This window comes from Gordionus sp. m RMFG-2023, chromosome 4, assembly GCF_954871325.1.
Source record: "Gordionus sp. m RMFG-2023 chromosome 4, tfGorSpeb1-WG-v2, whole genome shotgun sequence".
NCBI classification, from domain to species: domain Eukaryota; kingdom Metazoa; phylum Nematomorpha; class Gordioida; order Chordodea; family Parachordodidae; genus Gordionus; species Gordionus sp. m RMFG-2023.
The window spans coordinates 25,224,237-25,240,007 of NC_088778.1; the positions used below are offsets into that span (position 1 = coordinate 25,224,237).

A 15,771-nucleotide genomic window follows, 5' to 3' on the forward strand; every position below is an offset into this window, starting at 1 on the left:
GTTACAATTATCAACAGCTTGAAAAACTTAAACTCGCGTCATTCATTAAACAAAGATTATAAAGTACTGAAATTTGTTTTAATCTAACTATCCTGTTGAACAATTTAATTACAATTTTTTGTTAAACCTATCGTATGTCCAAAGAGACTTCGAACGCCTAAAGCTAAGCCTTGAGCGAATTCTTCTGGACCCTGAATTGCACCCTGGATGTTATTATAATTTTTGTAAAGAAACATTGCTATATTTTTTTTAAATGTAAAAAAAATTAACTTTGTATATTAATGACTGAATATATAAAAAAAATATATATTAAAATTAATAAATTTTTGTATATACTTGATAAGGTTCGTAAAATAGATCTCCCATGCCTTCCGTTAGACCTCTAATAAGCCCGAAAGGGTTGCCCAGTACATCTAATCCCAGAACTAAAACGTACATTTGCTTGAGAGCCTGAGTCGCGTAATGTTTTGTTACTTCATCTGAAGTTGGTTATTTCAAAAATATTAAAAGAAAAAATTATCCAACTTAAATTCGCAAGATTTAAAGAAGGAAGGAAAGATGTTGTAGACTGGTCTGTGTTTTTTAATAAAAAAAAAGCCTAAAGGGTATGATCTAATAAAAAGAAAGCAAATTAGAAGTTATTGACGATGATAATTATAATTTTCATTCATTTGATTTTACATACAATTTGAAGGTATAAAGATAAAAACTAGGATTATAAATTAATATTTTCGTGTATTTCAAAAAATAATTTAGCAGAAGTATCTATTTTTTTTAAAAAGGAAGAAATATTTGTTAAAAAAAAACGTGTGAGTTGGGCCTGGGTATAGAACCGATAATTGCGTTCAAAATAAGCCAGCTTGAATACGACGTCGTCAATATCGGCCAAAGTTACGCCCACGCTTTGAAGCAAAAAATTAAGGGCGGCAGATCTCAGAGCGGGAGCTTGGGCTCCGCCTGGCGTAGGTGTAGTTGGATAATTACTATTGGCAGGACTTATGGTGATTTCGGAAGAAGCGCTCTCCCGGGTTTGAGATTGTTGAGAATGCTGCTGCTGTTGTTGCTGGAAAGCAGTTATATTGTCTCCTTTAAAATAAAATTGCGATGAAAAAAAATTTTCAACAATACAATCCCTTTTAAAAATAATTCTTGTTTTTAATTACACAATAACATTAAGATGGTTTTTATCTTTATTTATTAAAGAAAAGAGGCAAGCAATGTTATGTTTAACCTCAAATAATTTATTTTAATAATAAATTAAAAATTATACCATCATTCTTTAAAAAAATTTTTTTATTTTAATGTAGTAAAAAAAAACAGTTAAAACGTGTTGTGGTTGGACAGACGGGTCCCCCCGTTAGGGAAGTCGAGAAATTAATGTAACACGATAGTCAATCAAAAGTAAAATTATATTATCATATAATCGGACATAAAAATGAAAACTAAAATCAAATATTTAATGAATATAATTTATTTTTCCGAAGTCTTATATAGTCCCCATTTTTTAATTAAATGATAATAAACAAATATTAATTTCCATCCATGTCCATCTCGAAAATTAGCTAGAACCAGTTTTGAGGATGAAATCAAAACAGGGTGGTATAAGTGAACAAAGAAAAAAGTGAATGGTAATATACGAGTATGGTATAAACAAAGAGAAATATATAAATGGTAAACATGTTATCGTTTGAAAACACAACAAAAATTGTTATTTAAAAAAAATTAGCATTAAAATTATTAAATCTTTATTTAAGAATTTATTTTTTAAGAAAAATAATAATGGGAGAAGGAATGTTTCCCTTGCTTCTATGAACGCTTCGTATTTTAATAAAACCTTAAAACTCAGATCATTTACAGAGCATGTTTTTTAAAAAATTCTTAAACAGCTGATTTCGCTGGCTTCGTGTACCCAGAATGTATAAAGTGCCTACTTTCTCAATTTCAGACAATTTAAAACTTTTGAGTACTTTGTCAAACGGCCAAATTTTTAAAAATGACTGACATAATATTTTAGCCAAATAATATCGCGGAAGTATGGAAATTTCGCTCGTAGATGGCAGTAAAGGTAAGACATCTATTAACAAAATCTCGAGGCTTATATAATATTCCTTTGGCTAAAATTTTAATTTAAAACTGATGAAATCGAGCTGTTACGACACTCCCTTTGAGTTACTATTAATTTACCTACAAAGGTTTTTTAGAGACATTAAAAAAAAGTAAAATTTTCTAAAATTAGGAGGCTATTTTTTTTTACATGCTGAAATATGATTGTGGTAAAATCAGGTCCTTAAATTTTTTTAAAAAATACGCCACTATAAATAATCAAGTTCTAAAAATTTGGCTAAAAAAATCCTGGAGTCAGCTTCAACTATTTCCACCACTGCGACAACCAAAATTACAACTGATATGATTATAAATACAACTTCGACAATTATAAAGCATACCCCTCCCTATATTTGCGAAAGTCCTTAGATGCATAATCCCAATTTAAAGTTCCCATATTACCCCTCATTCATAGTTAGCACAAATTAGCGGCATAAATACACTTTATTACCACAATTATCACCCAATTCGCCGTGAATGAGAGGTTACCCTGTATACATAGTTAGCACGAATTGACGACAAAGTATATAAAATATGCTGTAATTTTTTTATACTAGCAAGGTTAAGCGTTTTAAAATTTAGGTTCTATTTTATAAAATGATTGGTTTTTTTCCTATAAAGAGGTGTTGTTAAACGGCTCGATTTGAGCCGATTTTAAAAACGGCTAGCTTAATATTTTTCTGTAAAAAGGGTATGAGAAAATTATTTAGATTATATAAAATATTTCAAAAAAAAATGAAAGTTGGGGGGAAAAAAATGAATTTAATTCTGAATCATAGGAAATAAATCATAAATGAATGATCGTATAAAAAAATATTATACTGTTCATGCTCGAAGTAAGACCGTTCTCGTCCTGATAATGTGTACCATCCTGATTGCTTTGCAACGAGAAAGAGAGGTGAATTTTAATGGGAGAAAAGTGAAGAAAATCGTAAAACACCTTCTGCCCTGTCGACATAACTCTATCGGCAGACGCCCTAACCATGTCTTGTTTGGCCGTGGATAAGTCAGTATTAAAATCTTCATGCTGCAGTTGTTTATTATTACAAAAATAAAACGCTATATTTAAGTAATAAGCGATAATAAATCGAGACATTTATATATTGTTAGTAGTGTTGTTAAGATTAGGGTTAAAAACGACCCGATTACGATTTTAGCCAAAGCAGTATTGAAAATAGAGGTCCAATCCTTTCTCCTACTTATGAGCTAAATTTCCAGGGCTAACATAATATTATTTTGAAAAAAATTTTAATCGGACCGTTTTTTAAAATAGACCCAAATAGAGTTTAACAACACTAATTAGTTACAAATATCAATCTTTTTGTAATGATTGGATATATTGTTGAAATATTAATAGCTTTGAAACTATGGCATGATTAAAAGTAACTATGCAAAATAGCTAAGCCACTAGGATATTTTTTTTCATCAGTCAATAGAATGTATTATGTAGGGTATCTAAAGGCTGGGAAAATAAAACAAAACAAAAAAAACGCGGAATTGACTTTAAATTTTATACGTCATTTTTAAATCAATTATCGAATATTGTGGGTTAATGATGCTTACTACCTTAAAGTACTATCTATCAAATTTGAATTTTGTTCATTTTTCATTTGGATAGGCACTACCAAATATATTTATAATATATATTTGAAAAATCGTGATTTTTGGAAAGCCTCTATGGCCTAGTAGGCAAGAGCTTGGCTTACTTATCCTATGCTCCCGGGTTCGAATCCCGAGAATGATCATGTTTTTTTTCTTTTCTAACTTGATGGTTCCATCCTTGTGGGGATAATATATAGGAGGCCGGACTCGACCACGTGATTCCGTATTAATATATTAAATAATAAGAGTCTTATTACATTTTAATAAATTTTGGTCGGTATTTAGCAAATTAGGTTGGTATTTAGAATATTTCCATACATTCACTTGGTAGTAAGCATCATTAACCAATATTGTGACGGTTTATAAATCAAATTTTTTTCTTTATTTTTTGGTTTTGTTTTTCAAGGTTTAAAATTTAATGTGTTTGGTTTCTCAGAACTTTACTACATGGATATACAAATAAATATAAATTTTTTAAAATCATTATTCACGATAAGACTGATCTGTTCGGAGGTAGAGGACGTAGCTATGGTTTCCGTAAAAAATGCTATCGCGGAGTCTATGAAACCCTGGTCGATTCGTACAAATGTTTCCTGAACTAGAACCTTAAATTTTTTTTTACCAAAAAATTTCTTAAAGATAGAGATTTAGGATGCGTTATAAAAGAATTTTTTTGTAGCATTCTTTTCCATCATAAATTAAGGAATAGTCCCAAATTTCCGGTAATAAAATTCCAGTTGTAATTAAAAAAAATTGTGAAATAAACTGTTTAATTTAAAAAAACAATACAGATAATGCGTATATACAAACCAAGCATGCTAATATAATTTTTTTTAAAACAAAAAAATAATATTATCTTATCCTATGAAACACCATAAAAGTTTTTTTTTAAAAAAAGAGGCATTAAAGACATTCACATTGAAACATTTCTGCAAAGATAATAAAATTTGATTAACGAATTCTATGCAACAAATCAATAATTATTGTTTTTGCAATAAAGAAGATGCAAAAATCAAATAAAACTTACCTTGAAATATTTGACCTGAGCCACGCCACCGCTATGTTCCGAGTTTCGTCTGAGCATGCTGGCTTCGACAAAAGGTTTGGGAACGGATGATTCGGCGGATATGGATTTTGGAAGTGGGGTTAGGCCTAAAATGACCGGAAATGTGCAGGCCGGAAGTTGGTCGTCGATCTTAAGAGTATTATATAAATAATTACAAAAAAGTTTCAATTTGCCATTAGCATTTTACTCCCAGGCTAATGTTCTGTTTAATTATATATTCAGTTCGTTGGCGGGTTAGTTTTGGGATTCCACGAATTAAAAAAAAAAATTTCAACTCCATGTTTCAATAATCTCCACCAAATAATTCTTTATTTCTTTCTTATGAATCCATATTTTTTTTTATTTACTAATAAATACTTTCAAATAAAGTCGATTAATACTTGTAATTTATTCATCTTGGCGTGTAGCTGAACTTGATGCGGAGATGTTTTGTATTGAATCCATAAGCCGGGTCTGAAGGTCCGTTTCAAGGCGTAAAAATAATTAATGTCGGACGTAGAACTTGGTTAATGAAAATGGTAAAACATAAATTAAATAAGCTTATATTTTAAAATCAAAATATTAATCTTATTGATAGCAAATCACTTATTCAGCTATTTTTAAAAAAAATTCGAATAATATTTTAAAATGATAAATATATAAATTTTTATTTATAATTTGAATAAATAAAAAAAAAATTTATTCAAATCCCCTTTACTCTTGCATTCATTTATTTAAATTTTGGAAGAGGACATCTTATTCGTAATCAAAAATTTATATTATATTGATAAGGCAAAATGAAGGAGGGGGGGGGGTTTAGAGATAAATATTGTAAAGCTCCTGAAATGTTTAAATTCAATTTTAACTTATATTAGGGAGTATTTTATGTTTTTTTAAAGAAAATTGGACGTTGTTGAAACGCATTAATTAAGGATAAACGCAGAATAGCTCAAGAAATTTAGATTCCACAAACTCACAACTTTTTAAAAAAAATCCCCTAACTAAAACAAAAACATTTCGTGTTTTTAAAATTTTGTTGATATTTCAGTTGATAAAAATAATGATACAAATTTTAAGAACACCCATATCAGATCTAACATTATGTAAAGAATTCCCTCTTTTTAAAACAACTCATCTTAAAATATAATACCCATAACAAAAATGTTTTTGGTGAAAAAAGATGTTCTTTGTTTGATAAAAATTTTGAGAGACATCTTCTCTTAAAAGCAAATTAAAAATATATTATTTAAAATTATATATATAACTAATATTTTATTATGTGATATTATCATTATATTTCAAATTTGATAAAAAAAATTTCATTTACGATTATAAAAAAATATATAATTGGGACTACAATATTTTATTTATTCTCCCTTACATAAGAAATTAAAATATAATAGCCATAGTGCGCTACTATAGCATTAAATATTTTATGATATAGCGTGCAAAAGTGGGTTATATATATATATATATTGTAAAAGGTTAAAATTGAAAAATATTGGACCCGAATACAAAGAGTCAAGAAGTTGGGGAGGGGGACAGCGTACAGAGTTGGAGTATCGCGAATAGTTATATCTAAGATATAACCTACAAGATTCCTTTGTATCTTTTTTGGTAAAAGATACTTTCTTTTTCAACAGAATCTTTATCTTTTTCATTTCCTTGACAACTTTGCCTTTTTATATTTTTGCTCAAAATGTTCAATATTCATATTTTTACTTTTTTGTATTTTCGTAAATTCATATATTAAATTTTATTGTTTTCATTGTTAATTTTGTATTTCAACATGTCGGCATTAAGTCATTATAGGGTTGGGCAAAATTTGTCCATAACCTTTTATTGTAAATTAAATATTCTACCTTTACCACCATAAACAGTATACTATGTCTGCAATTGGTAATAAATAATGAATAGGCTAATATAAATATCGAAATGTTTGTTTTAGTTTGATTATCCATTTTTAACTCTTCTACAAATATTGACATTTTGTAATATTATATAAATCATCATTCTTATCATTGTATTCATATAATCGTCATCATATTTTATAAAGGAGAGAGGGACAAATATATTTTTTATTATTTCAATCCCCAAAATTTAGATGTGCTCATTGTGCACAGTATACAATGTCAAAAATAATAATATTTGAGTGGTTTAGATTGGTTGATTGTATGAGATAAATATACAATTCTATTATAATAATGTTTTTGGATATTTTATTAATTAATTATATAATAATAGGTATACTATTATTAAAATAAAATTTAGAATTCTTTTCTAGAAAGAATAAGAGAGTTCAATGTCATTAATTTTGAATTTATCTTTCATCCAGTTTTTTTAAAAATCAAAAAATGATATAAAACGCATAATTCTTATTGTTGGCCATGCACAATTTACTTTAACCTTCTAATCAATATTTTGGTCTATTGTGCGGAAGGAATTAGCAATTATAATACAAAAATTATTATATAATTTTATGTTGTATAAGAATAAATATTAAATATAATTTTATCCTTCAAATGTTCTTATAAATAAAGATGAGCTTTAAAAAAAGTATCTTGATCTAAGATACTATCAATTAGCAAAAAATTCAAGTATCTTATATTTTGTATCTTTTTATGTGTCCAGGATACATTTTTTTATAAAGAATCTGTAACTAGATTTTTTTAAAGGAGCTTCTCAACTATCAACTGTAATATTATGGGGTTAAGTAATAAAATGATGCAAACTATAAATTTTTGATGTTGTTGGATTTGAGTTTAACGATTGCCATGCGATCAAAATCCAAGAATAAACCTGATTTGTTAAAAATATTATTCGGAGAAGATTTGACCAAAATATCGTTGTATCTGTAAAAAAAAAAGGAAGATGTTTGTAAATAAGATGGTATAATAAAGATTTTAATAATAGTTTGTTTTATACAATCCCTTTTCCAATTTTCTAGGGTTTATAAATATTATTTATTTTATACCCTACCCTAATGCTTTCATTGCCATATTTGGAGCCTGAAAACACTGTAACATCTCACTGAATTCAAAAAATAATGATACTAAATATCAAATTCTTGAAATAATCTCAATTTTCACATATCCGTTCGTCCCTCTATAATAAAATATTTCTAAAAATATCTTTTTAAATTATTAAGAATTATTTAAAAATGCTAAATAGGTCTAAGACCGTCCCAACTAACTAAGAGTTTCGAATAAATTATGATCATATACATTTTTTTGAATCAGCTGATATTAAAAAAAATATAGCCTTTTCAGTAGCGTTAAAAAGTCAGCTAAGTTAACCTTTGATTAAAAAAAACAAATTATAAAACAAAACCTAGCGGCGAGATTTAAGTTAGTCTCCGCTCCGTACATTCCATAACTGTATTCGTTAGAATAATATTGGTAAGCTTTTTCCAACGCGGCCTCTTCCTTAACCTTAAGTGTTTTAAATTTAACGCTCTTGTTAGTATCTTTGGTAGGCGTATATTCTCCCATCGCAGCGTTGAATTTTTTAAAGGCGTTTCCCGAGGAGAGCGCGTGTGCGGAGTTAAAAGAAGAAGAGCTGATTTCCCAAATCGGTTCTCCGGAACTAATTATACTAGCGTACGCGATTTCCCTAGTAGTCTTCCAATTGTCGACCAGGGAGAGACTTACACCCTCTATGTTTAATTCGATTTCTCGCTCCACTTTTTCAAGCTCGCCAGCCTTAGTTTAAAATAAAATATGACTTAGTTTTCAAAAATTGTTCAATTCCCAGCCAAACCCGGGTTAGCAATTTTATTGTTTTTTGGCCCGAAACATAATAGTCGTGATGCTTAGAGCACGTCTTACACTAATAGTACCTGGTTTATTTGGCTAACTTTAGGCTGGTCAAATAATTAATAAATTTTCCTTCGTATTAGCAGCAGCTTGGATGCTATGATGGTCAGATTATTATTAATCTTAACAAACATATTAGTTAAGCAAACGCTTTAATTTTGGATGAGTTATAATACAAAGATTCTGTATGTAATATAAAATACGGTGGTCCTTTAAGATTATAAAGAGTATTAAAAAGAACACACGTTCTTTTCAATATTAAATAATTGATTTTTGTTAGGTGGACTTTTGGATATATTTCTCTTTCTTTCCTTCTTCTTTCTACAATAATTTAATTTATAAAACATTGTCTAAAAAGATTAATCTAAAATTATTTAGTTTGTTGTAAGTGATAGAAAATCGTAATGTTTATAAATAGAAATAAAACTGGGTTGTGCACAAAAAATAGATATGTAACTAATAAATAAAGAAAAAAAAACTTGTTGGGCTATGCATATGAGAGCCAAATCTTCGGTAAACATTAACACTCTTTGAGTTCCATCCAGGAAAGAGACCCAATATATTTTGTGATGATTTTCGGCTGAATTCAAATCCCCAAAGCCGTCCTTAAGAATTTGTTAATTTATAGAGAACATTGTTTTGACAGCAAATCGTTATTAATAAAATATTAGAAAGAAATTTTAATCTTACATAGTATACATAGGAAAATAATGGAAAAAATTAAATAATTTATGATGCAAAAAAAAGAATAATTAACTTTAATCATATCGAATTTTTGATTTTTCTTATCACCGCAAGACCATACCAACGATTTGTCTTCTTGTAGTGCGTCCTGCCAGGAGTAGAGTACCGATTTGTTGGGAGGCAATTTAAACACTACTTTGGTCCCACTTAGCGAAAAAAAATAAAAAAAATAATGGACAATTAAAACATATTTTTAATTTTAATTGGGTACCATTTTTAAGAAAATTAATAATCATAACACACTATTTTTTTTAAAGTTATATACGCAAAGCAAATACTATAATTTTTAAATTAATTAAACGACTATATTTCTTCAATTCACATATTTTCTTTATTGACCTTATTTTAATTCTTCCTTTCGTTTAGTTAACATTTTTTTTACCACTTAAACATTTATAATTAAATTTTGAATTTTATAAAATATAAATATTATTTAATTCATTAAAACGAAATATAGACCTTTGATAATACTGCAATACATCGTCGCCTGTTTGATTTATTAATAGAATCACTGCCTGTCCATGGTAATATTGATCAAAGGTTATAGTAGCGGCGATTTCTGAAACGTGGCATTCTACGTTAATTCCCCCATACTTCATTGTTTAAAAAATTATAAGATATACTATCGATTTCAAAAATTTCGGGATTTATATTTTGATTAATATGATAAGATACAAATTTTTTTATCTAGTTATTTTTAAATCTTAAAAGGAAAATATGCTAAAGGATAAAGGAAGGGGATGCCAGAAAAATAATTTAATGATATACCCCCTACTTATACAAAATAAATATTTTATAATTATTTTACTCAATGGCGATTCTGACTAGATTTAAAGGATAAAAAAAATTTTCAATCATAAACCATGAGTTCGCCCTATTTATACATTGAGGTTATATGAGATTAGCGGGTTCCTTAATTTTATTTTTGCGGATTTCCGGCTAATTCTTCCTATTTCAATAAAATAAGGGCAAACTATCATGTCTTCAAATTGATCATATGTTTTTAATTTACTAATCAGTCTACGTATATTATAATTATAAGTCAATAATTATATTAATAAATTAACAAAGAAAAATAATATACATGCTTTAAGCAAGGTAAAAATATAAGGTTCATACCTAAACCTAAAAAATAAACCAAACTAAAATGATAATGAACATTTAAAAACGAACCACATTATCCAATTTCAAAAGCGTGTTGTGTGCTCTATTGATAGGGAAAGGGGTCGTACACGTGTCGCTGTCTTTGAATTTTGCCATCAGGGCCATATTTTTATTGGAAGGGGATTGTTTAGGCCAAAAAGGTAAGCACTTTTTTATTTAAAAAAAAAGTATAAAAATTATGCGACGCTGTCTTATGAATTAAGACATCCGCCAATAAATAAAATATAAAAAGCAGTTTGGAACGGGAACCCTCGGAACCGGAACTTTTTAAAATTCTTAGGAACCAAAATCGTATTTGAAAAATAATCTATCTGTTGTTAAAGTATCTGGATGTAAAACTGTTGTATCTTATCAAAATGTATCTGTATCTATTCATAGATATAATTTATTTCTACATTCCTTTTATTACATTTAAAGAAATTAGATTTAATTCCATTTTTTTTTTAAATTTATTAATATCTCTCCGAGTTTATTTATGTCCAGATACATTTTTATTTTGCCCAATGGTTAACAATATATAAAATCTTCATAAATTCCTAGATGATTAATATTGACACTGCTGACGAAGATATGATCAATAGTGTAGAAGTAAATTTTCAAAGTTGATTCTGGATACCAGAAAATTTAGACATTTTCAAAGTATCTAAATCATACTAATAGCAGGAAAAAAATCAAAAGATTTTATATTACATATTTTACAACGTACACAAGAGGATATAGATAAAGATATATATTTGAACGCCAATAACTTTAATTAATTCTTCTAAAAATGAGTGTGGTGATTTTATTATATTTAAAGTTTATCCAAATATTAAGGTGTTATTCATAAAATAAAACATTATCCTATCCCTTCCAGCGAACGAGTGAAATACTTTTTAGTATGGCTAAAAATATGTATAAACTGGGGATGCCTCAGTGACGAAACTAGAAGAATGTTGTAAAAGCTACCCTAATATTTTATGATCTTTTAATTATAAAAAAAATCAAACTGAAGTAAATATATTTGGTTCAATTTTTCAACTTTGACATAAATCCACATTTTAGGCGATTATAAAAAAAAAAATTCAGCCTAATTATATCTGCCTAGATATATTTTTTAAAGCATGCATTTATTTAGAAAATATCTTTCAACAACTTTGAGATGGCATAGAGAATGTTTACAAAAAATATAACCACCCCCTACCGAATTTGAAAATTTTTCCCATCTTGGCCCAGAAAATAATTTTGATGTCAGGCCCACCCATAATAATTTTATTTTGAAGGAAAAAACATACAGACCCGCGAAAATATCATGCACAAATTGTCCAGCCCGGGTATTTCCAGATATTTATAACTAAATTTTTAAAAAAATAAATAATTACGTCTCCGGCTGCAATCGTTTGCCACTTTTGAATGTCTTCCAGTTTGGGATAAGCTGCCAGATACTCTTTGTACATTATATCCAACTTAAAAAAAATGTCAAAATTTTAATTAATTTCCAATAAATTCATTTACACTTTTATATATCAAAAAATAAATGTTGCACAAGATTGAAATTAATTTAATCATTTCCATTAAGGAGCATAGCTACCTCCTTGTCATTATGCGAATTTTTTTTTACAAAAGGAACAATTTCCTTTCCCCTCAGAGGCCAAAAATTCGATCATTTTTATTTATTATTTTTTAAAGATAGTAATGAAAATAATAATGTTTATTCAAGCAGTCGTACTAATAAATTTATTACCTTTGATTTATTATTGATGGTGTAATAAGGTATGAAGGTTACCACTTTTGTAAAGCCTGTTTTGGATAATACTATATCCACTCCTATCTAATTTATAAGGGGTAAAAAAACAAAATTATATATATATAAAATAAAATAACTAATATTGCCAATTTAAAGTTTGGTACTTATTTAATAATAGATGAAAGGGAAGCATATCTTAACCTTCCACTAGCCTTTGGATATCCTGGCTACACCACTGAAAAGCAGAAAGATGTTTTAATCAATTAGCGGAGAAATTTTTTTTTTAATTAAATTTAGAAAAAAAATATGAGGTTATAAAAATAAATTAGATAATTTTTTAAAATTTTGAATTAATACTTCGTAAGAGGAGTCACCGCGTTTACAGGATAAAACGCCCGAGCTTCCGACAGTGTCCAAAGAAAATTTCTCGGACCAATCAGAATCGTTTATTTTGATGCATACCTTAAGAATTTTTTAAATATTTTATTCGATGTTTATAAATTGTTTTATAAAAATTTTGATTCTTTTTTTGTTAAAAAATTATTTTACTCTTAAAGCTCATTTTCTTTTTAAAAATTAATATAGGTAACATCATCGTTCGAATATTGAGCTTATCTAGTAATGAATCAATGTTATGGACTTTAAACACTAGTTATATTTTAGCATTTAAACTTTTTAAGATTAGATGACGTGTACAATAACGTAAACAAATTAGGGCTTAAACTAACTGTAACCTTCAGTCTTCTAAGAACTAAAAATTGTTGCATAATATAATTTAATATCATAATATACAAAGTTAATTGAAGCTTTAAATTATGACTATTTACATATATAAAAACATTCACTAAATAATATATTATTTTATTTCTACATACGAAGCCTCAAACCATCAATTGATTTACTAGATATATATATATATTTGAAGTTATTGACTTTCGATGCACGCGATAATTTTGCTTGTTAATAAAAATTACTTATTTAACGACTTGATATATATATATTTGCGTTTTATTTAAACACCAATAAAAGAATAAATTTAATCGCATTTTTATTATTATTTGGAGATATCGTTATTATTTATTCTAAAACAAACGAAACCAGACTTACATATTCTTATTCTACTACCGATTCTATTTAGCGCAACTATTGCTTTATTTGCGTCAAAATAAATATTATAAAATCGTGGATAAATTAGTCAGTAGTCGAGCGACGCATTTATATATTAAATCTAAAGTTTTGATAGTTACTTTTTTCTTGGAGAAAAACGCTTTAGGTTTGAAGGAAAACAAGAAAGGCAGTGAATGACCGGGTTTGTGTTCAACTATCGTGGGAGAATCTTCTTCTCGTTCCTAGTAATTATGAGAAAAATTATTTATTTTTTTCCCCTAAAATCGCTTATTATTTAAAAAAAGTGATAATCATGTGATTTTTAAATTACTAAATTATACCAGGGTTGTGGGCCCGAATTTGGGTTCAGAAATTTAAAATTATTTGGTTGGGCATTTTGAAACCACAGACCAAACTGGGCAATCCGTCAACCCCGGGGTGGGTTCGGACCTTATTAAGTTCCTGTTATCAAAATTTCCGCTAACCATGCATTATGCTTATAATATACGTTCATACTTTTTTCATGGGACTTGGATTGTACATGGCTTCGGCTTGCTATTAGGAGGATGCATAAATACAATATAATAAATAAGTTAAATATTTAGAATATTAATTTTTCTATACTTAAGAAGAAGAAAAAAAAACAAAATGCTTTCTTTTATATCATTATGAAAATGACAGAGGATGGGAAAATCAAGAGATGTTTCTATACTTTAAAATTTTACTTTTCTTAGTTGGAGATTAATTTTTGCCATCGAGATTCCAAAAACAAATTTTATTTATACACCTAGAAATTCAATTAAAAAAGTAATATTTTTCTAACATTAAATACCCTAAATTCCATTTGGCACTCTCCTATAAAGATCGCACGGATAGACCCGAACTGCCAGGATTTTTCTCATGTTTTTGGGCCAGACCCGTATAAATATTTAGTCTGGCCTGGTTTAGTGTTGTTACATGGCTCAATTTGAGCCGATTTTTAAAAACGGCGAACTCAATATTTTATCCAGAAAAGTATTATGCAGAGGTCTAAATATTTTGCTCATAGATAGCATTTAGGATTGAAAATCTATTAGCGAAATCTCGACGCTTAGGCAATATTTTCCTGATTATAATGTTGAGTTAGCCGTTTTTAAAAATCGCCTCAAATCGAACCGTTTAACAACACTAAATTGAAACTTTTTTAAAAAAAAGAGGTAGTAAAACTTGATAGAATAGCGTCAAGCCGGTCTGATTAACCATCCAATAGGGGCTAAACAGACTTATCTCCATCATTCCCTTGTTCTTGAAAGAATGAAAACCGGTGTCCTAAATCGATCAAATGTTAAATATTTATTAATAAGAGATATGAAAATAAATACTTAAATGTTTTGCGAACATAATTTTATGAAACATCTTAGAGCATATTTTAAAAAAAACGATAAAAAAAACAATAAAAAAACATCGAGATTTAAAGGCCGCAAGCGGCGGATTAAAATTATTTGAATAGATTAATTTATTATTTCGTATTTTTTTCTTACCAAAGAATAAATTTTTCCGCCTTGTCGCTTAGAAGGGGCTGTGAAGGCTCTAACTTGAAATTCTTCCACGGCGGGGTTAAGTGGCAAGGAACAGGTCCAATCCCTGTCTATATAATTTTTGATCTTTTTTTTAAATTCATTTTTATTTTTTTTTAAAAAAGGTAACTATAATTCAAGAAAATTTCTATATTTAAAAATAATACATTTAATAATGAAAGAATTTCAAGTGGCAATAAATATTAGTCTCATATTTCTATTCCATTATACGAAAATATTCAAGAGTATCTAAATCTCAAAAAAATGTCCTTTGTAGCCTATTTCTGGGAAACGTTCAGACGAAGTCGTTGATTAAATTTAAAAACCAAAGTTAAGTAAAATTATAATACCTTAATTTCTATGTTAGATTTTCCTATACAAGCGTTGTATAGAGCCGACGTATCACCGGGTTTTATTTCAACTTCGGTATTTGAATTCTTAGTTGGTTGATAAGTTGTTTTTTTTTTAAAAAAAAAAAAATTGTACTCCAAAAAATATAAATTTATTTTTCTAAAAAAAAATAGCATTAATGGCGATGCAGTACGGTTTGTATCAGAGTTTGAAATATTCTTCAAAATAAAAAATTCTTCAAAAATTTTGATTTCTGAAGATTTTTTCGAGAATGCTTAAACAAGATTTTTCAATAAAATTTTACCAAAAATTTCAAAATTTTTGCAAGTAAATCTTTTATGATTTTTTGCATAAAAAATCTTTTATGGTTGAAATTCTTTTAAAAAAAATCTACAATTTTATAATTTTAAAGATTTTTTTTTTGCTCAAAATTTTGGGCATAAAAAATTGGGTTTTTAGTGACATTCGTCTGCAAAATTAATCAATCTTCTCATTATATTATTTTAAATAATTACTCTAAAAATTTCACGTAAAAGTCGAAATTATCATAGGGTAGGT

The 15,771-nt window shown here is 27.8% G+C and overlaps 1 protein-coding gene across 7 annotated transcripts in view; it reads right to left on the reverse strand.

Moving 5' to 3' along the window:
• The window catches only part of LOC135928327 (intermembrane lipid transfer protein VPS13A-like), an 81,456-nt gene that overhangs the window by 7,247 nt on the left and 58,438 nt on the right, over nucleotides 1–15,771 (reverse strand). For all 7 annotated transcript variants that reach the window (XR_010572290.1, XM_065464772.1, XM_065464773.1 and 4 more), the window contains 21 exons: nucleotides 15,213–15,299; nucleotides 14,827–14,949; nucleotides 14,513–14,614; nucleotides 13,823–13,861; nucleotides 13,447–13,548; nucleotides 12,557–12,661; nucleotides 12,197–12,283; nucleotides 11,835–11,918; nucleotides 10,483–10,620; nucleotides 9,769–9,902; nucleotides 9,323–9,455; nucleotides 9,045–9,170; nucleotides 8,081–8,451; nucleotides 7,483–7,602; nucleotides 5,152–5,272; nucleotides 4,733–4,900; nucleotides 4,197–4,310; nucleotides 2,926–3,130; nucleotides 808–1,086; nucleotides 337–479; nucleotides 128–203 (listed from right to left, as the gene is read on the reverse strand). Coding sequence is in view for 6 of the 7 variants with exons in the window: in XM_065464772.1 (XP_065320844.1) it covers nucleotides 128–203; nucleotides 337–479; nucleotides 808–1,086; nucleotides 2,926–3,130; nucleotides 4,197–4,310; nucleotides 4,733–4,900; nucleotides 5,152–5,272; nucleotides 7,483–7,602; nucleotides 8,081–8,451; nucleotides 9,045–9,170; nucleotides 9,323–9,455; nucleotides 9,769–9,902; nucleotides 10,483–10,620; nucleotides 11,835–11,918; nucleotides 12,197–12,283; nucleotides 12,557–12,661; nucleotides 13,447–13,548; nucleotides 13,823–13,861; nucleotides 14,513–14,614; nucleotides 14,827–14,949; nucleotides 15,213–15,299 (2,857 nt within the window). In the remaining variant the exon portion in view is untranslated. The remainder of the gene's footprint in view (nucleotides 1–127; nucleotides 204–336; nucleotides 480–807; nucleotides 1,087–2,925; nucleotides 3,131–4,196; nucleotides 4,311–4,732; nucleotides 4,901–5,151; nucleotides 5,273–7,482; nucleotides 7,603–8,080; nucleotides 8,452–9,044; nucleotides 9,171–9,322; nucleotides 9,456–9,768; nucleotides 9,903–10,482; nucleotides 10,621–11,834; nucleotides 11,919–12,196; nucleotides 12,284–12,556; nucleotides 12,662–13,446; nucleotides 13,549–13,822; nucleotides 13,862–14,512; nucleotides 14,615–14,826; nucleotides 14,950–15,212; nucleotides 15,300–15,771) is intronic.